At 44.3% G+C, this 27,621-nt stretch overlaps 1 protein-coding gene across 3 annotated transcripts in view; it reads left to right on the top strand.

The window, feature by feature from the left end:
• KIAA0319 (KIAA0319 ortholog) overlaps nt 1-27,621 on the top strand; it is a 587,552-nt gene that overhangs the window by 383,888 nt on the left and 176,043 nt on the right. For all 3 annotated transcript variants that reach the window (XM_078687943.1, XM_078687944.1, XM_078687942.1), the window contains exons 10-11: nt 335-563; nt 10,819-10,942. In XM_078687943.1, coding sequence (XP_078544069.1) covers nt 335-563; nt 10,819-10,942 — 353 coding nt within the window. The remainder of the gene's footprint in view (nt 1-334; nt 564-10,818; nt 10,943-27,621) is intronic.

Raw genomic sequence — 27,621 nt, 5'->3', positions numbered from 1 at the left:
TACTAGGTAATTGAACTCACCATTATTGGTTTCCAATCAGAAATGGCATATTAATTGAAACTTCTATTTCATGAAAGTCAGTCAACTATTAAAGTGGGAACAAGTACTATTTTTACATTTCATAACATTGCAGGTTACATGGCACTATAATCCCTAAATGTATTTAAAAAAATCATATCTAAGATTACAATTTGATTCCAGACTTTATATTTATTCTATTTATACACAGATAAACAATGCTAAACATCAAAAAAGATGTTTTATATTAAGATTGTGTTTACCTTTATAAGCCTTAATGTGTTTAGTGTATTTGATAAACGTGTTTTTTCACTAGGCTGACAGTGATTGATTCAGATGGAGCTACTGACTCGACCATGGCTTCGCTGACTGTTAACAAACCCGTGGACTATCCCCCCATTGCCAATGCAGGACCAAACCAGGCAATAACATTGCCACAAAATGGTATCACCCTTAATGGAAATCAGAGTAGCGATGACCACCAGATCTTGAGCTACGAGTGGTCATTGGACACTGACAGCAAAAGCAAAGTTGTGGAAATGCAGGTAGGCTGGCAAGGCACATTACTATGCAATATTGGAAAATATTATTTTGTACCATCAAATATGATTTCAGGTTGGTTTCAAGTATTTGTCAAAGGCTGGGGATGTAGAAAGAGGATTTCATGGCTGTGTAGCTATGTTTGATTTGTCCTGTTGAGGGGTTCTGGGGTCTCATAGTGTGGACAAGGACAATGATAGATCTCTCAGGTTGTCCTGTGTCAAGGCCCATGTTGAGTATGAGTAGATAGTCCAGCCCTGTTTTTCCTCCACATTCTGGTAATGTAGATTTAACGTCACAACTGGAAATGCAAGAGTACAAGCATGAAAAGGAAAAATGGGGATGAATGGGCTATTCATGCCTGACATAGAACATATTAAAGTTTCCTTAAGATGTATCAAGATACCTGCTGGGATCATGCTGGCTTTATAAAAAACAAACACAAATTTATTTTTAAAGAAAAATAAATGACTGTAGTCACATTGACAGGAACTTTTTTTTAAAATAAATTCTTTTTATTGAAAACAAGTATAACATATAGACACTGATCATCAAAACCACATACATCAGTACTGGTACAGCGAGTGCTTACTCGAGAGGGAATAGGTATGAAAGCAGGACTACAGAGTTGTTATTTACATTTCCAACATGCCCAGGCATTGTGCAACCATTTTGTCCCTGTTCAACGGGGGTTCACATATTCCACCTCTATATACATTCCATCTATCCCAGACCTGTGACCATTTGTTGGAGCAGCCTCTGGCAACATATACCGCTTTCTCTGTGACCATACACCAGTCCATGTCTTTACTCCAGTTCACTGTACTTGGTGGTTCCTGGGCCTTCCATAATCGTACAATGTTGCGTTTCACCACCATCATTCCCAGGGTTACCCACAGGCGCTCCTTGGAGGTCAGGTCATTCGGCCCCCAGGCATACAGGAGAGCTAGTTTTATGGTACCATCGGACCCCTGACCCAATGCATTCTCCATAAGTCTTACGACCCCAGCCCAATACCTCTGAATAACTGTGCATTCCCAAAGCGTGTGTATGAACGTACCCACCTGCCCACACCGCCAAGTGCAACCTTCATTGGGGCTATACCACATGCGGACCAAAACTGATCTTGAGAGGTACACCCTATGCACGGTTTTGAGCTGCACTAATCGCAGTCTGGGAGATATGACCACCTCTGAGGAGATGCCACCGAAGCTAGCCACTCATCATCATCCAGGCCGTCATTTTGTGGTCCCATTTTTCTCGCAGCCGGTCCAGAGGGTCTGGCATGTTATTTATCAGTTTCTTATAGATAAGAGATATAGCTCTCTCCGGGAGGTGTCCATCCAGAACCCTATCTTCCAACGGAGAGTACTCCGGGATCGATTCCCCTCTAGGGAGAATTGCAAGCAGAGCATGCCTGCTTGCTGGTATCTAAAGGGTTCGGACCACGCCATGTCGTAATCCTGTTGCAGCCGCTCAAACGGGACTACCTCTCCCGCCCTCCACAAATCCCCCACCCTGGAGATTCCATCGATCGAAGCCCTTCGAGCGAATAAAACAGCTTAATTGATCGCAGTGCCATAGCAGTGTCACCTGTATGGTCCTACCTTCCCACCAGGCTTTTCGTGGCATTCTTCTATACACGCACGGCGTGTGCGGTGGGGCCTGTCAGATTGGGGTTTAACTTCCTCGCATATATTGCTCCCTTGAAACTTCCACCTGTTAATAGCCACCTATCAATCTGGAAGGCTGGATCGTCCTGGGGTTTGTATGTGCATTGGAAGAACCTTTTATCTTTAACGTTTAAGAATACTAGCCTAAACTATCCTGAAGCTTTTCATCCTCATGGGTCCAGACCTGTGTTAATTGGTTCACTTTTACCATGTTCTATGTTCTCTTGGTGCATGAATTCTTTATTTACTGAAATTCACAGTTTCATTCATCTTTACAGTAGACAGTTCAGCAGTAGACCATAATACATCAAGATGGCGCCAACTCCAATTCATCAGCCTCCCAACATTCTTCAGTGGGTCAAATTAGGAAAAAAATCACTTGCCTAAAAGATTTGGGCCTATACCTGGGTGTCTTCAGTGTATGAATTGCTCGAAAGGATGAAACTTAAAAATTGCCGCCTCCTATATCCCCCAATTCTTCTAAGACATCTTCTGATACCTCTTCCTTGGATCTAATTTTAAAAACTTTAATGATACATCGCCGCGAGACGCAACAACATTTTCTTCAACTAAGGGAAGACAATATTAAGGTGCATAACTGTTTGCAGGAAGTTACTAATAAACTTAACTGCGTCACAAAGGAGATAGAAGAATTACAACAAAGGGTGGTCGAAGTGGAGGAGACGTTGGTTACTACTACGGCCCAAACGGGTCAACACAATGAAGATATAGGGTCCTTACAGAATAAAGTCAAAGAATTTGAAAATAGGCAGAGGTGACAGAACTTGAGACTTTTTGGAATACCCGAGGGGTCAGAGGGCTCAGATGCCAGGGCTTACTTGGTTAAACTATTCCAAAGGGCATTTCCGGACCTCTCCGACTGGATTGGGATTCTCAACTCCAGCGGGTACACAGACTATAATTTTAAGAAACAAAGAGAGTAAATATCGACGACCTATTATGATTTACTTCGGCAATTATTTGTTAAGACAAGCGGTCTCAATCAAAGCCAGACCAAATACTCCAGTGACATTAGATAATGTAACTTTTTTTGTAAAATCTGACCTTAGCAAGATCACTATGGATAAAAGATGGGGGTTGCGCAAATTGATCGATCCTTTTAAGTCCAGGGGGGCAATAGTCTACCTTCAAGAACCTGCTCGCCTCAAAGTTATGAAAGCTGGTCATACTCACTTTTTCACTGATGTAAAGGAGGCTGAGCAACTTCTTGCAAAAATGGATTCAAATACTTTATAAAGAGAGGCGAAGGAAAGGAAGAAGAGAGAGAGAGAGAGAGAGTGGGGCGGAGAAGGGAGGGAGAGAGGAGTAGAAAAACAGATTTAAGTTTAATTATTACTCTTTACAGTAATTTACTAGGGCATTTGGTTTTGGTCTTTGATTTTTTTTGCGTATGATATTAATACAGAGGGACGGGGATTCCGGGGAGACCTCTCTGATAGGCTGCCCCTTTGAGCGGCAGCAGAAGATAGAGGTAGGCTTCCGGTTAGATACTGGGGGGGGGAGGTTTTGTAAGGGATGAGGGGTAGATTTAGGGGGAGAGGGTTCATGGGTGGGGGATCGGGCTGGGCCGAGGTTAAAAAAGGGGTAAAAATAATCATTGCTCGAGATATAGTTTGGAAGCGAAGACAAAATGTAACCATCACTTTATATGGTGAATTAAAACAGAGGGATACACTGCACCACGTTATTGCTTTTTTTAGAAAATGTATTCTTTAAGATGTTTAAGTTGGAATGTAGCTTGCCTTAATAGTAAAAATAAACGCAGATTGGTTCAGGAAGAGCTTAACATGTATAAACCTCATCTTGTGCTTCTTACAGAAACGCATATTGGTTTTAAAGATAAAAAATTACTTGGTCAATTGGGATATGATCTTATTGTATGCTCTACTTTGGGTGCTTCTATACGGGGGGTTGCAATAATGAAATGTAAATATTTGAAATTAGAAGTCACTCGGACGTTGGTAAAGGGCAGATGGGCCATTATTCAGGTTGAGTTTGAACACTCCAATTACGTATTTTGTGTGGTATATGGCCCTAATATTGATGAACCTACTATGTATGATAGGCTAACTATCGAATTATTTGACTGGGAATGTGAACTATTAGTTATGGGTGACTTTAATTGTGTTATGGATTATCATTTAGATACTACTCGATGTTATGCTTCATTACGGATGTGTAAAGTTAGAGCTGCGATATTAGAACTAAGTCGTATACATAATCTTAAAGATGCTTGGCGCACTGTACATCCCCATGTCGCCGGTTTTACTTACTATTCAGCACCTCATAAATTGTGCTCTCGAATCGATATGGTTTGGGCAGCTGATGGAATTTTGAATAACTGTACAATAGACCTATGTCCTAGAGTGACATCTGATCACAACCCTATACTGATAGAAATTAGCATACTGACTAAAAAACAAGAGATCAAACAATTCACTCTTCCGAGATATTTGTTCTCAGATTCAACTTTTATTGCTCAGTTTAAACTACATATTTCCGAGTTTATAGAGATCAATTTAAACTCTGCGGCAGTAATACATGTCTGGGATGCCTGCAAAGCTAGCGTCAGGGGTTTTGCACAACAATATGTTCTACGGCAAAACTCAGAAAGATCGAAAGAGATTAAAATTTTGACCTCCAGCCTTTTATCGCTGGAAAGTCAGCTAGTACAGGCACTGCAGCAGGAAACACCCAATGTTGACCAGATAAAGATGGCTTTGGTTAATCTGAAGTCGGCTATTAAAAAGACCATGATTGAGAGACATAGCCAGAAGCTGCATCAATATCATCTTTCACAGTATGAAAGTGGCGATAGAATAGGAAAATTACTAGCATATAAAGTAGCAGATAAGAAGGCCAAAACTATAATTAAAGTTATGAAGGATGCTAATGGGTTGTGTCACACTCAACCAGAAAATATTTTAGATCAATTCGTTAACTACTATACTAGGTTATATACACCTGAGAACTCCCCTTCAAATGATCTTATTATATCATATATTGATAAAAATCTGGTTAATCAAAATGATGGTGAGAGGTTTAATCAATTAGAAGATGATATCTCTATTACGGAAATAAGATCAGCGATTGCTTCTCTCCCGTCCGGCAAAGCGGCAGGGGAAGACCTACTCCCAATTGAATTTTATAAAATTTGTATAGAGGAACTAGTTCCCCTTCTTAGCTTAGTTATCAATTCTATTAGGGAAACAGGGAAAGCCCCGGCTTCTTGGAACATAGCTAAAATTGTAATATTTTTGAAAAAACAGAAACCAGCTAACGATTGTGGGTCATACAGGCCCATTTCTCTAATTAATTCTGATGCCAAGGCCTTTGCCAAGATACTGGCCACTTGGTTAGTTCCCTGTATGCCAGAGTTGGTTAATATTCAACAGCATGGGTTTGTTACAGGAAGAGACACAACGACTCACGTCAATATGGCTATCACAGCCTTTGACGTTGCTTCTACCGAGCTCACCCCACTCGGTATGATAATGCTTGATGCAGAGAAAGCATTTGACCGAGTGGGGTGGGAATATCTATGGGCTGTACTTAAGGCATTTGGCATTTGGCTTTCAAAATAACTACATTGGCTGGATTAGATCTTTATACGATCAACCTAAAGCCAAGATAAGTTATGCTGGTATGGACTCCCCTAAATTTCGGATAGCAAGAGGAACCCGGCAGGGGTGTCCTCTCTCACCGCTGCTGTTTGCCCTTTCTTTAGAACCATTCTTAAATGCACTTTTGATACAGACAAATATTATCTCTTTTCAATTTGGCAGACATGATCTAAACATAACCGCATACGCGGATGACATAGCCATCTTTACAACTGATGTAGCTAAATCATTACCGGAGATCACTAAAGAATCAGAAGAATTTGGGATGGTCTCAGGGTATAGATTGAATTTGGAAAAGGCGCAAATTATAGTTAACTACAAACCACTGGTCCCAGTTCATGGTATTTGTAATAACGTCACGTACCTTGGAATAAAAATATCTGCTAATATGGGAGATCTAATTGCTCTTAATTATATTCCTCATTAAAAGAAGCGGCTTTGTCTTTCAAAAAATGGCATATGATCCCGCTGAGTTTAGTCGGCCGGATTAATCTAATCAAAATTAAATGGGTCCCCAAATTTTTATATTTATTTAGATGCATTCCCCTTCGACTTAACAACTCTTTTTTCAAAAGACTTGATGGACCTTGCAGTAGCTTTATATGGGGTTATAAGAAAGCTCGCAGATCAATTCAATCACTGAAATTACCTATTGAGAAAGGTGGATTAAAAATTCCCGATTTTAAACTATATTTTTTGGCTACTTTTTTTCCTCGTCTTCGAAGCTTGCTTAACACTAAATTGCCTATGTTTTTTTTCTATCAATTTATGCTAGGCTCCGATAGTAATTACTTTTTATTAAGAATCCACGATCCTAACTTTTCCAAGCGAGTTAAATTTAAGACTGCTAGAGAAATTATTGCCATTTGGAACACCATTATGAAGTATGGCAAATTTTAACTTTTTCATTAACCTTTGTGGGATAACCCAGGTCTTCCTGGAATTTTTTCAGATGGGGCTGGAACTTCCTGGGCTAGATGTGGGGTGTGTAAACTGGGAGATCTTTTCGGGCACGAAGGCCTGTTAGACTTTACGTCTTTAAAAACTTTATATAAACTGGATGATGGCATGTATTTCAAATATATACAACTGAGGGATTTTTTAGTGCGGAAAATGAAAATTAAAGAAGCTGAGCATTCAGAGATTTTAAACTGTTTATACTCTGTTAAAACTAAATCAGTCATCAGTGAAGGATATTCATGTTTAAATAGTTAAAAAATGGACGATTGTGGTAAACTCGCCATTAAATGGACCAATAGGGTCGGTATAAATATAACACCAAACCAAATCTCTGCATCTTTACGTCAAATTACCTAAGATTACAACACTTCAAAACTATATGCCAACTTTCTTATACTCCTCAAAGAATAGCTAGCTGGTCAAGTAATAACGACGTTAGTGGCCGCATGAAGTGCCCTAAATGCGATTTACATGCCGCGGACCTGGTGCATATGCTTTGCTCATGCCCCTCTTTAGATGAGTTTTGGAAAAAAATAGAAGATGCATTTGCTCATAAACAAATAACTTGCCCGAATTTCACGGCACAGCTGATATTACTTGATTTGCAGGATATTAGCAGTCCATTTAAAGACTTGATTACTATACTAATCGCTTGTGCGCGGTTATAGTCAGGGCTTGGATCTCTTCGAACGCCCCGCATATTACAGAATGGTGGGCCTTAATTAACGAGATTCAGATGATGGAACTATCACTAGCAAAATTAGGGGGGCCTCACACCTTAAGGAAAAGGGAGAAAATCTGGAGAGCTCTTATGGGATAACAATGTTTGGATAAGGCTGGCTGTAATCACTATCTTTTAAATCATGAAGAAATGAGCTATTTTATTTTCTGGATGTATTTCTCTGTACTAATAATAATCATTATGAATTATTGTGTATGATGACACTGTTGTATGAACTTCGCATGGTTTTTCTTTTTCTCTTTTGTGTTTCTCTTGCAATGATAAATAAAAATCAAAAATAAAAAATAAACTTAAAAATTGCAGGAACACATTACAGGTTAGAATAATTGGGGGAGGTGGTGGGGGGGTGACTCCATACCAGTGTGGGATTTCTGTTAAGCAAAAACATGTTGATCATATGTTAATGGCAGGAGAAGTCATAGAAACCGCAATTTACCCAACCCTTTTGTTTTTAATCTTGTTTCAAGTGGATGGAGGGGAAAATAAAAGTAAGATGCGTTTTTCCACACTTAATGCAATTTTACACAGTACAGATCCTCTATATTTCTAAAAAGAAAGTTCAAGAGCTCTGGTTGAGCCCACTGAGTGGCAAAAACCTCAAGCCAATGAGCACCCCCAGGATAAAACATGCCACATAGAGTGGGTGAGGGGTTGCATCCTTTTTAGGTCTCACTAGACCAAGTGCATGCGCTGGTCTGCCAAGACATTTAGTAGCTGGCTTTTAAAAGTGTTACTTGGCCGGCCACCAGCTTGCTCTCACGCGTACAAGCGCGCGCGATGTGCACAGCAGGTGGCATTTGGCTTCCTTTTTCGCGCATGCGAATGTCTCTCCTCGTCACCTTCAGCGTGCGCTTGTTTTCTCCTCCCATTCTTCTACTACCTTCATCAACGTCGCTGCTCACCCAGCTGTGCTGTCCCCTCGTTGCAAGCATTAAATGCAGATGCACGATTAGTTTGCGATTACACCGATTAGCAGCAGTTCAGCGGAGAAAGTTTTGTAACTGGAGCAACATTTTCATCCTTTTATAAGGGAGATTGGTGTAAATGAAGACGGGAGTCTCCAGTGAGCAGTCATTATGTAAACCCCGCCAACTCCTGTGACGCTCCTGCTAAGAGAGGCTCTCTCTACTTAGTTTCTCAAGACACAGAGGCACTTCCGGGAGGCTGTTCACGCCTGCCGCTGGTGACAGAAAAGCAGTCCATCTTCCACGGAACACTGACACACGCCATCACGTGTGCCCGCGACTCTTCCGCCCCCTCTCGTACTTGTTCTAAATGTTGATGACAGAATGATGCTTTTTAACGTCAATGAACTTTTGAAAGTAGGTTATACGTCATCTATTAACGCCCCGCGCAGGTCTTCCTGATATGACAAGTGGCACATAGCGGCTGGTCATCGACATCACTTCCAGTGATCTGGTTCAACCAATGTTTAAACATGAAAGAAAAGATGATGTGTGGCCACCAGAATAAAGTAGCGACTAAGGCATGCGTGCAGAGTGAAAAGTTTTGCGACTACCCTGATATTGAACGGCAATTTAAAACAAATTACTACTGAAAGGATACATTTCCCTTTCAAGAAAATTACAAGAGCATCTCTGCTCGGTCTCCAACTTGCATTTATGGTGATAACTGCTAGGGCAGCATTGACACCTATGTGGCCAGGCATTTGGCACGGTAAAGCGTTTATAACCCTTGAGAAATCTCTGAAGCGCTTTCCAGGCATTTTGCACGCATGGGTAGTATTTATTTATTCGTTTTATATAACGCGTACTCAGGGCATTAAGTGGGATGAAAAAACTGGAGAGTCTCTCAAAGGGGCGTGGCCAATGTAATTAAGGGTGCGGCTTAAAACCACTTAAACTAAAAAACCTGTGCTTAGCATAGTGTGCCGCCCGACTTGTATTTTGTTGTTTCTGTCATTGCATCTAGATATATCATACAACAAGTAAGATCATACCTACAAGTCAGGACTATTGGCTTTGTCAATGGTTGTTAGGTGCATTAGATAAATAAGCAGCAACTATGGCTTGTTGTATATAATATTGAAAAAGCTTCCACTTAGAGCCCTGGTGACACCAGGACAGTGTTGTTGCTCCCGAGTTTCAAAATGAGAAGGGAAATCAAGAGAGAAAATAACTCTCTTTAAACGATTTCCCTTCACCTAAAACGCTCACCTTGCATGATGTCATGCCGTAACTTATCCACTAGTGAGAAGTGAGCAGTGTGAGCACGCAGCATAGCCAATAGGTCTCGCCCTTGGGACCTTTTAAGTGTTTAACCATGCAACAGGTAATGTTATTGCACCAAGGATATTGTGCTGTATAACTTAATACTTATAAGATCCCAAAAGCGAGACCTATTGGCTATGCCAATGCTTGTTTAAAGAAGAATTCCTTGATGAGGCATGTTCATGCATCATAAGAATATGATTTGCTTCTAGTCTGTTTTTTATTATTAGCACGGATATTGGTTAGGAAGGCAGTACCAAGGTAGCTCTTAAAAATCTCCCTCTCTCTCCTTCGGTTATCGATGGGTAGAGTTTCTCTTCCACTCTGACCATAGCATACACAAACTCCCCTACCTGTGCCGCTTCCTTAAATCTATTGTGCCACGTTAGTTTTTCCAATGGCCACTGCCTGCATTTAGAAAGCCAATAGATGCATGTAGTGGGCAACTGACACTCATTTTTGGCACCATGGCTTTTTTTTCATCATCACACCTTGACCACAGAGAAAATGGAGAAGGGGAGAGAGAAACAGTAGAAAACAGTGGCACGATTAAAAAGAACCTGCGAGCTGCAGGTGTGAGATAAAAATACATGAAATGTAAGATTGTGGAAGAAAGAGGCATAATGTTAGCACGGTATTTAGCAACCCCATCTGCAATTATTTATTTGGTTTTATTTTACAAATTAAGCACCTTGCTGGCACAGTCTCTTCAAACTAATTTTGTTTTCACCACCCTCTTATTCCCTGCTGGCTGATAGGTGCCTAACATAACCCTGAAGTTAATTTGTGCTCATCCTTAATGGCGGGAGAGTCATAAGCAGCCTCAGAAGACAAGCTAAAACATATACACAATTTTGGTTCACGGATAAGCCTGGCACATGTTTGAAGCTTATCCTAACTTATAAACTAATAGTTTGCAACACATTTAATACAACGTATACATGAACGTTTAAAGAACTGCATTTTACATGAAATACTTGCATGTCGCTAATTTTTACTTTTATGCATAGGGAGTGCGATCACCATTCCTACAGCTGGCTTCAATGCAGGAAGGTGATTACACATTCCAGCTTACTGTCACTGACTCAGTCGGGCAGCAGTCAACAGCACAGGTGACAGTAATTGTTCAGCCTGGTACGTATGATACGAAATGTGACCATATAACCCAGTGTCATGAAATGTCTCTCTTTAGAGGTCTGCTGAGAATTTGGGGATCTTCCTTTTTGAATCCTGTTTGTCATTATACCCCCCTGGCGTAATCACAAGAGCTTTGCTGATGCAAAGTACCTGACGAGGAAGCAATGCATGCCATGCTTAGTAGGACCTTGGTCTTCGATATTTTGACCATGATATTCTTGTATGACAATATTTCTCCGTTATATATTCAGTAGTACCATCCTTAATGGCACCAGAGATTATTTTACTTGTTGGATCAGGCAAGAGATTTTCTGTTGACCAATATGTGGTAAAGAACATAGGAAGAACCATAAACGCTGTGCAGGATTAATGTAACTGGATACCAATAAAAGATTCTTATGCTTTTTAGGAGGTTTGCTGCATACCTTTAAGTTCTATTAGAAGCTGCAGGTTAACATTACCAGTGGGAATCTAAATGGTACAAATATATAACACGTGCAGTGTGAGGCCATCCCTGCTTTGGTAGGTCTCTCTAGAAGATGGATAGATGATCTAGGAGATCTGACTTGGTGCCAGGGTGAGTTTTATTTAGATGTGGTGAACACTATTTTACACAATATTTGGGTTTGTCTGTGGTTAAACATCCCCTACTGATTTTACTACTAAAGGTAAAACAGGCAGTCTTATAGAAGAGGGCCATCAAGTGACATGCAACCTGGATAAGGCCATCCATCCCAACATGAAGAGTTGCGCGTGAAGGCTGTAACTGGAATTCATGCAACGTGTGGGTTCCCATGGTAGACTGCAGATTCTGGGGAAACTAGAACCACTCAGAGGATGCATTTTCCTGTTTTCATGTATTAAGAGCTGCTTGCTAGGTCTGCATGCTTGTTGGTGTTTGGGGTCTTCAGTTATCTGTGTACCATGAAACATATTATTCTTCACTGAACTCTGGTGCAGACTATTTAATCATTGAATGGCGGCCTCCTCCTTTTTTCTGGATACTAACAATATATTGGATCCCCTCCATTATGTGCACTCAAAGCTACCTTGACAGCAGGTATATTCAGTTTGTCATAACAGACTCTGGATATTGTGCATTTTCTCATACTTGAACTGTCTGCTCTGTTTCATACCCTATACCCCATCGCCTAACTTTGTAGTCTGTGACCAGGTTACCACACACCTCCTTAAGATGTCTACTCAGGACTTTAGTCTTTTCAAAATCTTCCAGGTATGCTTGAATAGGCTCTTCACTAAGTCACTGAAAATTACTTTTCCAGGCGCTCTTTAATATTTATGTGCGTCCCATGTGAAATACTGAGCATTTCAGTATATGAGTATTCCACTTATGGAAGGCAGTACCCAAATCCCCCTCCAGCACTTTCAGGATGGAGCATTGGTAGCTGAAGCAAATGCCATTGATTCTAACGTTTTGTTTTTTTATAGCATTTTTGCCATTTTATAAGGCACGGAGCATTATCAAACCATGTCACCCCACTGAGGGGGCCCCAGTAATTGCAGTTGTAGTCCCCCGCCCCCGCTCCCAATCCAACCCACCCCTTGCATGTGTATAATTGAAGTGCACAGTCCATAGTATGTCCCCCATTTCCCCCATATTTATTGGGGCATCCATAAGCAACATAAATAGGTTCCTCCAATTTTCTAGATGGTCCATGCCCAACCTCCATTCCCTCAGTGGTGGACCCTTGCATTACTTCCAGTATTTGGCTATGTCTTTCTTAGCTAATAACTTGCCCAAGCCCACCAGAGTACTGTCTCCCCTTGGCCGACCCAGCTCATCTACAAGACTAAGCAGCGCAACTTTGAGGGCGGTTTCCTGAATTACACCCAGCACTGCAAATAGGCTCCGAAATGTGGATTGCAAGTACTGCTGAATAATGAGACACCTCCAAAACATGTGGTAAAACTCCCCAGCCTCCTCCAGGCACCTCATTCATACGAGGTCCGATGATCTGCAAGCTTTTCAAAGCACAGGCCCTTGGCGGTGAAGTAAGTACAGTATCGATAATTCAGTTGGACCGTACTTATTCAGGTTGAGATGATCACGGTATGCTCTATCATGCACACCTCCCACCACTCTACCTCTTCTAACTGGTACAACCAGCCCTCCCATCTCTCTCTCAAAGGCGCCAGTATGCATGATGAGTAATTGGCCAAAGCTTTATAGATTTTATAGAGACCACTCCTGTTAGAAATTAGAGTCTCTAATTGACTGAGGTAGGCACCCTGTCCAAGTAGGGACCACAATCCTAGTCAGGGTAAGTCAGATACACACTCTAAATTAATCAGGGATATCCCCATGGTAGCTTGACACAGAGCAGTCAGGCTAAAATCAATAGGCAATGTGGAACACTTATTACAGTAAAACCGTCACAACACCACACAGAAAATAATCCACATCTGGTTAGAACAATAGAGTTTAATTTATCACAGAACACAAGACCCAAATGACAAAAATCCAATAAGTAGAACTGGAGTTATGAATTTTTAAAGAATATCTTACATTATAGTGCTTAGAGTCATAAAGCGCCCTCCAGTGCTATCTGGTCGTGCTGGACCAAATCAAATATGAAAAGTCAAGCCGACTGCGTTGGAGCCCGGGTTGGATACAGAAGGCATATTGGTCCCGCTGAAAACAGTACTTTTCCGGAAGATGCATTGACGGCAGGACCAAGATGCGTCCGTTGCGAGTCACGCAGTTTGGTCCCGCGCATTGTTGAACCTCATTGTGATGGACGCCATCCATCATCTTCGAGCCTTGCAATCTGTCCTACATTCTCATTGAACTCCTCATGCTGAAGGCGATGCGTCGTTAGGTTTTGCAGCTGGGTCCAGCGTTGTTATCAAACTCCTTATGATGAAGGCAATACGTGGTCGTCGGGGCTCACAGTCGTATCCCGCATTGTTGTGAAGCTGTGCAGGGATATCCTCCAAGGAACATGCGTCAGTTCCGACTGGCGCAAACTAGGCAATTCATGGGTTTTTTAAGAAAACAGCTGCAGAGTCCCCTTTGTAGGCCCAAGACTGGATTGGCATCTCTTGGCAGGGCAGGACTCCCAGTTGGCAGAGTCCTGCAGCCGAAGCAGAGTTTAAGGAATTCCTTGATGTCCATGAGACTTTAGAACAGGAGGCAAGTCAGAAAGCCCTTGGTCTCACTTGGTTCTCATGATGTAGAGATTTGGGTTCAGTCCTTCTCACCACCAGGCAAGGGGTAGGAGGCCGCAGGCACAGCAGAGCAGGAGTCCTGAATATCCAGCAGAGTATCAGTCCTTTGAGCAGTATAGCTGCCCTTTTTCGTGGCAAAGTGTCCTCAGGTCCAGAGTGTTCTGAGTTTATGGTGTCAGGGATCCAGCTCTTATACCCAGTTGTGCCTTTGAAGTGGGGGAGATTTCAAAGAGAGGCCTCTGAAGTCCACAAGGTCCCTGCCCTGGTTCCAGACTCACTACAGGGGGGAATTCAGCTCTTTGTTTGGGGCAGGCACAGCCCTATTCAGGTGCAAGTGTCACCTCCTCCCTCCGATCTAGCTCAGGAAGGCTCATCAGCCTGGTGATGGGCTATCAGGATGTGATTGGCATACTTCAGCACCATTTGTGTGTGACTGTCCAAGGGAATGCAGAAAGCCTAGCTGTCACCCAACCAAGGGGTGTATTCAGAGACAGGCAGAGGCTCAGAATGGTTAAAGTAAGAAAATGCCAACTTTCTAAAAGCTAATATTAATGTATTTGTTAAATTATTTGTAAAGCGCATTGGCTACCCCAACAATGGGGACTCCCAGCGCAGCAGTTGAACATAGGGAGAGGAATCACCATATGGTTAATGGTTGGGGTAACGCCAGGTCTTCACCAACTGTCTGAAGGTCAGGTGATCAGGGGTACTAAGGATAGGCAGGGGTAGAGAATTCCAAAGAGCGGGTGGCCTCGCCTTAAAGGAATGACCACCTGTTCTAGCCTTCAGTATCCGGGGGACTCTGGCAAAGTGCTAATCTGCATAGCGCAGCGTGCGTGTGGGAGCGTAGTAAGAGCAAACTTTGCTCAAGATTCCTGGGCTTGTGCGCAGAAGTGTCTTATGAATGGTGCAGAGGGCCTTAAAGTGTATTCCTTGTTCCACAGGCAGCCAGTGAAGCCATCTGAGGAGGTTAGAGACATGGCAGTGCTTCAGGAGAGCAAATATAGTGCGGGTGGCTGCATTCTGTATGCGTTGAAGCCGCTTGGTCACTTATTTGTTGGCTCCCAGGAGTAGCACATTGCAGTAGTCCAGTCTGGCCATAATGGAGGATTGGATGATCAGCTGTCGAGTTTCAGAATCAAAGAGACCTAGAATAGGTTTTCGGCCACCTAGCAGTCCAATGCATTTACCTGCCACTGATTTGGTCTGGTCTTCAAAGGTGAGATCCTTGTCCACCAGAAATCCCAGGTTCTAGACCACGGATTTGGGCCTTGCTGGCACACCCAGAGCGGGTGGCCACCAGTGGTTGCCCCACAGATGCGAGTCCTTCCCTACCAGAAGGATCTCGGATTTCGCTGAGTTTAGTTGCATGTGGTTGGTTGCCATCCAAACCGAAATGGGCACTAGGTCCGTCCGCTTCAAATTTAGCAGAGTTCAGGCTATGATTGTTGGAAAAGGTGATCACCAGCTGGGTGTCATCTATGTATGATACGATAGAGATGCCCGGGTTTTGGCCATCAGAGCCAGTGGTCTGATGTAGATGTTAAATAACGTCTGGCTAGTGCTGACCCCTGGGGACAAAGCGATACCAAAGGGGATGATGGACGGAGCGCTTGAGCAAATCAAACACTCACCCCCAGTCAACTGATCCGGGTTTACTCCATCACCATTCTTTAGCTCACTCCACTCCACCACCCCAGTTCAGACATGGCCATATGCAAATCAGTCTGACCCTGTGCCTCATGGGAACAGTCCAGCCCGAACTGCCAAGCCATGTCTTCCCTGGATAGGAAACAAGCATCCTGGGACATGTTTCGGATTCATAATCTTCATCAGCCAGGCTATCTTGAATCCAGTGGTAGAGTGAGCAAGGGACCTAGGTCTGGGCATACCCTGCCAACTTAGGGCGAACAAAGCGATACCAAAGGGGATGATGGACAGAGCGCTTGAGCAAATCAAACACTCACCCCCAGTCAACTGATCTATGTTTAATCCATCACCATTCTTTAGCTCACTCCACCACCCCAGTTCAGACATGGCCATATGCAAACCAGTCTGACCCTGTGCCTCATGGGAACAGTCCAGCCCTAACTGCCAAGCCATGTGTTCCCTGGACCGGAAACAAGCATCCTGGGACCGGTTTCGGATTCATAATCCTCATCAGCCAGGCTATCTTGAATCCAGTGGTAGAGTGAGCAAGGGACCCACGTCTGGGCATACCCTGCTAATTTAGGGCAAACAAAGCGATACCAAAGGGGATGATGGACGCAGTCCTTGAGCAAATCAAACACTCACCCCCAGTCAACTGATCTGGGTTCAATCCAACACCAACCTGGGGGACGCCACAGTGTAAAGGGTGAACACCTGAAGAGAAAGGAGGGTCACTTATTTGGAAGGTCCGATCAGCGAGAAAGGATGAGAACCATGCAGGGGCCTTGTTACCAACACCAATCTCAACCAAGCGGTGTGGCATTTTCAAACTTACAATTTAAAATACTACTTCACCATTAGTGGTGATTTTAAACTGTGATTCAAGAGACACCAAACCTGAAATTTCTATCTTGTCCCAATTAGGAATTAGTCTTATAAGGCAATCCCAATGCATTAAGAATTTTGTACTACCTGGACATGTTAAACTTAAAAGTACATGTCCAACTTTCTAAATCGACTGCATCCTGCCCTTGGAGCTGTCCAGGGCCTACCTTGTGGGGTGACCTATATGTATTAATAAGGAAGGTTTGGGCAACGCAAGAGGGTAAGGTTGCTAGGTTGACATGGCAGTTTAATCTGCAAACTGCACGCACAGGCTCTGCAATGGAAGGCCTGGCACATGCTTTAAAGGTCTACTGAAGTGGGCGGCACAATCGGTGCTGCAGGCCTACTAGTAGCATTTAATTTACAGGTTCTGATCACATGAAGTGCACTTTATTAGGGACTTGTAAGTACATTAACTATGCCAGTTGTGGATTTGCCAATGTTACCATTTTCTAGGGAAAGAGCACCTGCACTTTAGCATTAGTCAGCAGTGGTAATGTGTCCAGAATCCTAAAGCCCATAAAAATGAAGTCAGCAAAACAAGAGGTCAGCAAACATAAAATTCAGGGGAAACCATGCCAAGGATGCCAGGTCTAACAATCCCTTCAACTCTAACTTTTAAAACTGGATGAATAGCAGTGTGCTCTATGAACATCTTGAATCCAATCATGCTGTGTCATAACATAATAGAATTTGCAAGAGCCTGAAACCCACATGCATTCTCATCAAAAGAAAATATCTAAATAGAGACGAGACCCAGCCCAGCAGATCTACTGGTCACCTTACATCAGGGCCTCGCCAACAGGGCAAAGCGAACCCTCACCATAGACCCCATGCTTGTTGAAACCTCCCCATACCACTGCACCTCTTCGGTGACTCAGAGGTGCAGATGCACCAAGATTTCAGCCCCTTTGGCTGTACAGACCCTTCCTCCTCGCTGGTGTGTCCACCTTCTTCCCATCAATAACGTTGTGCAATGGCCTTTGGGCACATTTTTTATGCTCCTTTTTTTCAGGGTTTTTCTAGAGTTGTTTAAAGAAAGGAAGGGTTTAATTATTTTTTTAATTGTATACTGTCCATAGTTTTGATGTAGAGGAGCAGGATCTGATGCTGAGTAAGGTGACGCACAGACTGAAGGACAATTGGCTAGCTGTTCTAAAGAATAAAGGAGGCATTATGTCTTCCTTCAGGTGCATGGCGCGTTACATCATAAATGGTGATGGGAAACATTCTTACGAATGGGAATCCACAGTGTCCGCAGGGAAGTAGCGTGTACTGACTGATTATGTGCCTGAGTCGTGCCAGAGTCCTGCCCGTCTGCGCCCGTCAGCGTTCCGGCGGCAGACGGTGCAGGACGGCTGGCTAGCACTTTTACCTGGTAGGTGCGCTATTCATTTTCCTTTCAATCATGTTGCGTTCCTACTCTTCTGAGACCCTTTTAAACCTTCGTCCCCCGGTTGGTCGCTGTCATTATGTTTTCCCCGGTAGTCGCGCCCTAAGGAAAGGCTGCACTGACTGCGGCTGGCGTCTTCCTAAATATGAAAAGCCCATACTGATTCCCCAACCGACCCCAGTCGTCTGCCTACTTCTTAATACACGTTCCTTGGGTTGCCACGCGCTGGACATTTGGAACTTGCTTTACAACTCTAATGTATCTTGTCTTTTTTTGACTGAAACCTGGCTTAATGACTCCTCGGCCCCGGACTTAGCTAATGCCATCCCTCCAAACTATTCCGTCATTAGAAAGGATAGATCATCTGGGCGTGGGGGCGGTGTGGCTATCATAGTAAATAATCTGCTGCGCTGCACCACCTTTCCGATTGACAACATTCAGGAGACCGAGGCCCTTGGCTTCACACTCCATCTATCCTCCTCTCAGGCATACACCGGCATTCTCTTATACAGAGCCCCTGGCTCCCTAGGCCCTTTCTTGGACGAATTACAGGTAGCACTCTCAGTCCCCTGTCTCAAATCGGAGCACTGCTTACTCCTAGGCGACCTAAATATACATATGGATGAGTCCACTAATCCCGATACCATGAAACTTACGGAAGTAACTACTGCATTAGGGCTATTACCGTTTATTCACGAACCTACGCATAATAAGGGTCACATCCTGGACCAAGTCTACTCTACCACCACTATTGACGCTCAAGTTCCACAGCCGGTGCTATGGTCAGATCACTATTTAATTACTTTTTTCCTTTCATGTGCCCCCCCTTCTAGATTGAAACCCATTACCCCTTCCAAGCGATCTTCTAGACCTTTCCACCTTCTCTCAAATGAGATGCTTTTGCAGGCTATGGAATGTGCAACCTGCACCTTATCAGGCTACGTGGAAGATGACCTAGCCTATTTTGCTGAGTGGCTTACGGCAAGACTGGCATTTCTCGTTCCTGAGAAAATAGTTAAGTCTGGGAACAAACGGCCCTCTGCCCCTTGGTTCACCTCTCAGCTCAGGGAAACCCGCCAAAACTGTAAGAGAGCTGAAAGAGCCTGGAGGAAAGATTACAATCCTCTGGAGAAAATAAAGCTTAAAAATCAGACTAAATCCTACCACAAGTTGTTGTGGAAAGAAAAAAAATCTTATCTTGAACGCCGTATCGATGATTCAGGAAACTCCTGTAAGGAAATCTTTAAAATTGTTAATGACTTTACTTCTCCGTCCCTAGGCACCCCTGCCCAGTCTCATTCAGAACCCTGGCTGATTGAATTGGCGCATTATTTTGTAGATAAGATTACATCCATCCAAGCTTCCCTTGCTGTTTACTCTGAACAAACTCAGGCTGACCCACCAGGGGCCCTCTCCGCCACACAATCTGTCCCAGCTCCCACTCTCTGGGAATTCCCCCCGCTGAGTCTTGCTTCCTCCTTAGACCATCTTACAGGACTGAAGTCAGGCTCTCCGCTTGACCCTTGCCCAGTTTCATGTCTCAATAAAATAGCCCCAGCCCTAAATGGCCTCATCAATTCCATCCTCAACTCCTCACTGTCTTCTGGTGTAGTCCCGCGGGCTTGAAAGTGTGCTCTCATTCTTCCACTTCTAAAAAAAACCAGCCGTTGATCCCATCGTCCATGCCAACTACAGGCCAATCTCGCTTCTCCCTGCTCTGGCGAAAGTGGCCGAAAGACATGTGCACAGATCAATCTCTAATTTCATCGAAGAGAACCATCTGTTGCACAATACTCAATCCGGTTTTCGTGCTAACTATAGCACAGAGACCGCGTTACTTGAAGTCACTGTCGCTATCAGAGAAGTGTTGGACGCGGGAGGAAAGGCCATGCTGGTTATGTTGGACTTGTCGGCGGCGTTCGACACCGTTCCCCATGATACCCTCCTAACACGACTCTGCGAATGTGGTCTTCGGGGGACGGTGTGGAACTGGCTGAAGTCCTTCCTAGCCGGCCGTCGGCAAACGATCTGGGCGCCCCCACACTCCGCCGTTATGGCACCTCTGGAAGTAGGGGTCCCTCAGGGGTCTATTCTTAGCCCCCTGCTCTTTAACATCTTTCTGGCCCCCCTTGCAGAGGTGGCGGAGTCTTTCGGCGCCCAGATCGTGTTCTACGCCGACGACACCCAGCTCTTGTTCACATATGACAAGAATGAGGTGTTTGACGGGACTCGCATCAGAGGCTGCTTAGAGGCAGTTTTTGGTTGGTTCAAAGGGCGCGGCTTAAAATGCAACTCCGACAAATCGGAGCTGCTCTTTTTTGGCTGTGCCATTGAACCAAATTGGAAAAGCTGGTGGCCGCAGGACTTGTTTCCACCTGCAAATGCAAGTGTTAAAACCAAAAATCTAGGAATCATTGTAGACAATGATTTAACCTTTGGGCCTCAAATATCTTGCCTCTCGGGGAAATGTTTCGGCATCCTTCGGATGCTTAGAAAATTTCTCCCCTTGATCTCAATTAATCATCGAAGGGTCATTGTCCAAGCACTGGTAGGGTCTAGATTAGACTACGCAAATGCCCTTTACCTGGGTCTCCCTAAATACCTTGTGAGTAGACTTCAAGTAGTCCAGAATTCAGCTGCCCGGGCAATCTACGGGCTTCCCAGACGTGCTAGTGCCTCGAACCTGTTAAAAGAACTGCACTGGCTTCCTATAGCCAAGAGAGTTCTTTTCAAAAGCCTGACGCTGACTTTCAAAGCCCTCATGATATTGGTCCCAGCTATATCAGGAAACGTCTTGTTTTTTATAAACCCAACAGACCCTTACGGTCCGCCTTTTTGTCTAAAATGGTAGTTCCGACCATTAAACGCGCTAGACAAGGCGGCCGTTCTTTTCACCACTTGGCTCCTCGTGCCTGGAACGAGCTTCCCCTTTCTCTTAGACAGATCCCCAGCCTTATGTCCTTCAGAAAGGCTTTAAAAACTTGGCTCTTCACTAGATAGGCCCCCGCCTTTCCTTACGGTTTTTCAGTTATGTTGCCACCCCCGAAGGACTTCTTCGCCAAAGCGCCAGGACACTCCTTCTGGAGTAGCTGTTGCGCTATAGAAGAATCTGTTAACATAACATAACATAACATATGTTATCATGCTCTTTCTGTGACTGAAGACATTGTGGAAATGGCACTGTAGCTTGAGCTGGATTAAATTACTACTGTTGGCCTTGGAGTGAGCAACCTCCTACAATTCTTACCCACAGAGATTTGCCTGCTGTACATGCCATTGAAGCAATTAGGTGAGATAAAGTTCCAAAAACTTGTTTTAATGGGCACTAGCATTTACAGTCTGCAACTAGCATGGTAGTGCCAGTAACAATTCGTTTGTGCTGCAGAGGCAGGGAGGTACTCATAACTAGAAGTAGGTGTAACTTGCATAATTTGCAGTCACATAATTATGCTCAATTATAGCAAAATCATCATTTAGCTCTATTTTCTTAACCCAAAATGCACCCTGGCACCCATAATAGACCTAAGGAAGCATTTGTACTAAGAAAATAGCACTAAATCCAACAGAACATGAACAGCAGCAGCTGCCTGTATTCTCTACATTTGTTTTTCCTGTGCTCCTCCAGTAGGATTTTTGTGCTAAAATATTCATAATTAGGCAAATGGGCGTATTCGGATAATTTGGAGTAAATTTGCATCAAAAGAGCAACGGGACAGTACCGAATTTACTTCGGTTACCCAGGTGGAATATACATTTCACCCAAGCTTAGTCGTAACCTGTGACAGGGGCCACATCCAGTAGTACTGTCATGTAGCCTGAGAGGTAGCAGTTCAAAACCACTGGTCATCACCCTGCAGGGAAGTCTCCAGCAGTTTGGGTAATTAAGTAAGAAACACTGAAGAATCAGACTGATCCAGTGAGCACAAATATTTTACCAGTGATCCTGTGATAGCCTGATAACGCTGCTTAACTGAGCCTGCCTGGAGGCCATGTTTGTACCTGAATTTGCATAGCTAAATCAGCTTTCTTCACATCTGCACGAACCTGCAAAACTACTTAAAAGCACTTTTAGGCTTAAAAATTGATCCACAATGGTTGAATATCGGGTACCTGAATATGTAACCCTGTGTTTTTGCACCTGTTTTCATTGACCATAAAAATAAATAACTAAACAAAATTGACCTAAAACTGAGAGAATCAGCTTCATTACATAAACCCATCTAACCTCATAACATCTACCACTCCACAATAATGCTTCGGGGACACCACATAAAGAGGTGGATCAATGTTTTTCCACAGCTAAAGATCTGCTGCACGATCATGCCCAAAATCGAAAACCTGCCCCAAGAAAAAAACTATGCAGGATTATTCGCCTTAAGCATTGACTACGAAAACCAACTCAGAAAGACAAAATCTATCTGAACCACGTGAACCTTACTAGATCCAGTTCAGCCAAGAAATAGCCCCTTAGCCATAGAAAATAGATTGATACATTTAAATTATTCCTCTGTAGATCAGATCCACGAAGCTGCTATATGTACGGAAATTCAGCGTGTTGACCCCTCTTTGATAAGTGTGGAGATAGTGAGAATTGTTTTACGAAAAAACAAATCTTTGCACTGGGGTTATCCCAACAACACTCGCCATTGGAGAGCTAGGGGGATATGCCTCATTATTATTCATAGAGCTTCAGGGTTCTGTGACTTATGACATTCAGCAAGAGTAAACTCTCTGGGACATCCCTCTACAACAAGTAGTGAGGAGTTTTATGCCTGATTAATGTACAAGAATTGTTCTCAAAGCGAAACAAGAAACTATACAAAGAGTCAGCAGAATTCTGATCAAAATGTGAGAAAAGGGATACATAACCACACTCCTGTGAAACAAATAGACCCCAACAGATGGTGTTCCCCTTTAACATTTTTTTAAGTACACAAACACTATGTATGCCCCTCTGAGAAAACATGGATTGGCCATGATACTGGGACCGGACGACCCCCACCAATCATGATCATTCTTTTTTTAAAAATTTTTTTTTTTTATAAGGACCTTTGTCATTTCAAGTAAGCATGGGCCTACAACCATCCCGGCCGGCCGCTAGTCAAGTCGTAAGTTCAGCAAGCAGTATAGAGAGATACAGCAGCCCGAAAATCGGGATCTGATAAGTGTCCAGAGTATAACTTGTATTCAAGCGTACTGCGTATGATTCAGGATTCAAGGAGGTTCATTTTACAGTAAAGAAAGAAAAGTCAGAATCAATGCCATATAGTCATACATGTTCCTACAATAGCAAGCATGAAGCGAGAATCCGCAAAGAGTGCAAACACAGGTGAAGAAATGGAGGTAAGGCACACGAGTCAGGATAAATGTAAAAAGCACATACACTACGTGGCAAACTGCACCCTACCCCTTAAAACGAAACAGACTGTAGGAAACATGAAAAAACAGCGACACCAAAAAAAAAGAGAAGAGGGACAAAGGCCATAGAGACAAAGAAGGAACAAAACAACAAGCCCCATCCCCCAACCCCCCACCCTGCACCCCTGCAGAAGGCTACGGCCTACCCCCCCCCCGCCCCCAGCAGCGTGCCTATCGCCCTAAATGAGAGACCCGAAATATAGAAGAAGAGAAAAAGGAAAAAGAGGAAAAAAGTGGAGAAGGGCCATCGATCTAGCTACCCGAGCCCCCCCCCCCACACCGCGCACAGTAAACACCCCAAAAGCAGGATCAGGACAGCCACATTAAACAATAATCATCAATAGCGCAATCAATAACATCCCCGCCGAGTGTCCCCCTAAGCACCAGCAGCCAACAATGAGTTCCACTATGTCCTAGACGATCTCACCCCTGGCCTTTTCTATCAACAGTACCAACATACGTCCACCCAGCAATCGGCATCCCAAGCAGTGCGGATGGTCAAACCGATCCGAGCGGACCGGGCAGCGCCGTCACTCTATGGGGCTGTAGCCCCCAAAACCCAGCCGAATATGTATGGCGGAAATCCGTCTGTGTCAGTATCGACACCGGAAACAACCTCCAGTCCGCGCACCATCTCACCAGCCAGGAAGAGAGAGTCACACAATTCGGTAAGCGTTGAAACGCCGCCGGGGCAGTCCAAACCATAGATCGATGTTGTTTCTTCAGCCGCCGAACAGATAAGGGCCCCGAAGAGTCACTCACATATACAACAGATCCATCCAAAGCGGTATCATGAACCGGGTCTATTGGCTTCTCCACAAACGCAGGCGTAGCTGGAGCAGTCATCACTGACGCAGAAGCGGGCACATCGGCACTTCCTTGAGAACGAACCACGCCGATGTGGAGCGGTGGGACAACAATGGCGGCCATCCTTCTTCCCAGATCCCGGGTGTCTCGGATCAGGGTCATTTGCAGAGTTGTTAACGCAGCCAGTATATCTCTGGACGTGGGCTCTTTCTCGTGGTGCCAGACCCCAGGAATCTCACACACAGCGGCTTCTCTGCCCGGATGAGGTATGCGTAAGAGGGTACTATCCGCCATCTTAGCTGAGTCGGCCTCGTCCTTCTCCACCTCACCGCGGGACCGGGCCCCACACCAGGGAGGAACAGGATTCACCACGGGGATCCCGAAAGTCAAGGCAGGTTTCTCATCGGAGGGCCACCAAAGGGCTAAACAAAATCTCCGGTGCTCCCTGGGAGCTGCCCGCCGACTCCGAAAAAAGTCAGTAGTATGCCCGGACAAAACACTGGAATGGGGGGCCAAGTGTCGTGCACACCCCTCGACCCAGCAATATCGCACTGCCCACAAGGCCCTCCGCTAGCTGAACTTGGTCGGCACTGTCGCCATCGGCCATCAAGTCGTCGGTTCCCACCGGCCGACTCCTCACCATCGCCAGAGGCCGCTGTTGTCGCAGTCGCGGCCGGCCACTCTCTTCACTCGAGACCCCGGTCCCAGCTACGTGAAGGCCGCAAAACAGTCGGGGACATTGCAACCGGTCCGCCGCACGTAGAAGCCTCTGGAGCAAATGGTAAGTGAGAGTTGTCCTTCGCCTACTTAAATATGCCGTTGCGGCTCAGGATGATTGCCAGGATGTATGCGCGGGGTGAGAAGGCTCACGGAGCCGAGCGTTTACGCAGCCATCTCCAATCATGATCATTCTTGGTGCTCTCAACCTCCAAACTGCAGATCAGCGAATTGAAAGAAAAGGAGAAAAAGCAAAGCAAAAAAAAAAGATGACGATGCAGACATAACTAACAAAATCATAACACATGTATTTGTAAAGGAAATGTTTACCCCTAGGGTCATTTGTGCACCGAGTATTGTTACCCACCTAAATGGTACTCATTATATTGACCTCAGAATTGACCATACTGGGTTTGAACTTGTGTCTTCGAGGTCAAACACAAGTTTCTGGAGTGGATGCATTAGTCCACAGAGCCACTAGAGCCAGGCATTGAGAAAAAGAAGAGGGTGTGCAAGAATCGAGAAGGCTACATCAAAATGGCATTATACTTATTTCTATTCATGGATCAAGCCCTGGTCACTGAGGTTTGCATTAGCACATGTTAGTTTTCTATCCCTCGTATGTTCCTAATGCCCATACTGAAGACGTTTTGAATGCCCGTTCATTCTACAGACAGTATTCCATCTTTTAAAAGCTATAATTTTTGGCAGCTGTCATTGTTTATTGCTAATACCAGCTGTAGGTTAATTTTCACGGTCCAGTAAACTGCTGTTAGTGGAAAAATTGAGAAACAGACTGGATGCATGATGAAGGCTATTAACCCTGGCGTTTAGCTTGCCAACAAGACGAGTTACGGAGGAAGAGGTAATAGAAATGAAGAGAGGGCCAGAATGTATTTACTTGCTGTTGCAAAGTCACCTTGTGCCCTGAGAACCCTCATTTTCTGCTGACTGGTACAGGTTGTAACAGGCTCTGACTGTCCCTGGTCTCTGCCTAACCAGGTTCAGGGCCATTGCTGTGCTGAAAACACACCTAGAATACTGTGAAAACACCTACACTGACTAGGGTACACTATGGCTTAGGGTACCCCTATGATTTACATGTTCTCCCCAATAAGGCCCTAGTACATAATAGGTCAGGAGGATTAAAACTACATTTAAGGGCCTCACATATAATAGGGCATGGCAGTTTAGAAGCCAGCAGCCTTTTCTGCACTTGCATGTGTGCACTGCTGAGAGCCCGAGGTCAGTTTAAAAGCAGCCCTGTGTTGCAGGACTGCTTCTAAAGTAAATTGTGCCCAAATGTGACTTTTGGTGTTTATGGCTCTTAAAAATTAATAAACTATAATATTATGACATATTAGGTATCCCAGGGTCTTCCTTAGGTGCAGGGTCAGGTAGTTATTAGGAAGACACTTATAAAGTAGGTTTTATATGCCCTGTGGATAGAAAAAGTGCCCATTTCACTTCCCTCATGGTAGTAAAGTGCTTCCCAAAATCGACTTTTTGCTAGGAGTGCTATGGAGTGAGGATCCACAATATTTTTCATATTCAGCACCCCTAAAGTCTTCCGTAGGTGTTCCAGGGGTAGGAGGTCCTGTAGATATAGGCAGGGTCCTTATAAAAGATGTTTTATAAGCCAGTGTGTTGGAGAAATTGCTCAGTTCATTTTCCCAGTTGTAGATCCCCAGCCGCATAGGTTAACATGGCACAAAGTTATTAATTAATAACTCCTGCTAGGAATACCAGAAAAATATAATTCAAGGACTTACTAGAATGGTATTGATAAATCCAACAATATGCTATTGCTGAATTTATCCTAAAATGTACAGACAAGAAGTTACAAGACTTTCTTGTCTGTAAGCCAAAATTCAGCCTTCCAGTCATCTTCCCTGATTTGTCAGAGTTACGCGGATTAGCCAGGCTGCCTTGATAAGTGATAAGTGACACCCAAGGTGTGGGGCCCGCTGCACAGGAATACCAGAGCAAGGGGTAGGGGTCGTAAACTATGAGCTTCAAAGTAAAAAGGGGACAGACAGAAGAAGCCAGGCCCACCTACACCCCTACCCTCTGAACCCAGCCAGGTGACAGGCTTAACAAAGGAATGTTCAGATGCATACGGGAGGGAGACTATGGAGATCCTGGTAGTTAGTTCTTGCCTCTCTGCTTGAGACTTAAGCCATATTGGATTTTGAAAGAATAGTGCTTTCTGGGAGACAATAGTACCACACTTTGGAGGAAATATTCATACTCTGGGGTGTTACCCTGTACCTCATTGGACAGGAGTGCCCTCCTGCTTGACACATAGAACACTGAATACGTATCTGACAGGGGCAGGACCTCTTTGATCTGCTGCTTGAAACTCAAGGAAGAAGAAGGATTCATGCTGGAAGTTTGATTTGCACCAACCAGGCCCTGCACTCTGACTGCACCTGCTGCAACTTCAACCACAAGCCGGCCTGGAGCCCTGGTTCGTTCAACTTGAAAGCTCCGGAGGTCTCAGGTGTGGCCAAGCCGGCAACCGTTATGGTTGCCCGACTTTGGAGCTCCGGAGCCGCCATATCCGTTTGCCAGCCTAACCACGTCCAGCAGTAACCGCGCATGCTTCTGTGCACCG

The sequence above is a fragment of the Lissotriton helveticus genome, chromosome 4_1 (genome assembly GCF_964261635.1).
Source record: "Lissotriton helveticus chromosome 4_1, aLisHel1.1, whole genome shotgun sequence".
In the NCBI taxonomy this organism is placed as follows: Eukaryota; Metazoa; Chordata; class Amphibia; order Caudata; family Salamandridae; genus Lissotriton; species Lissotriton helveticus.
This window is presented reverse-complemented; position numbering and strand designations above follow the sequence as displayed.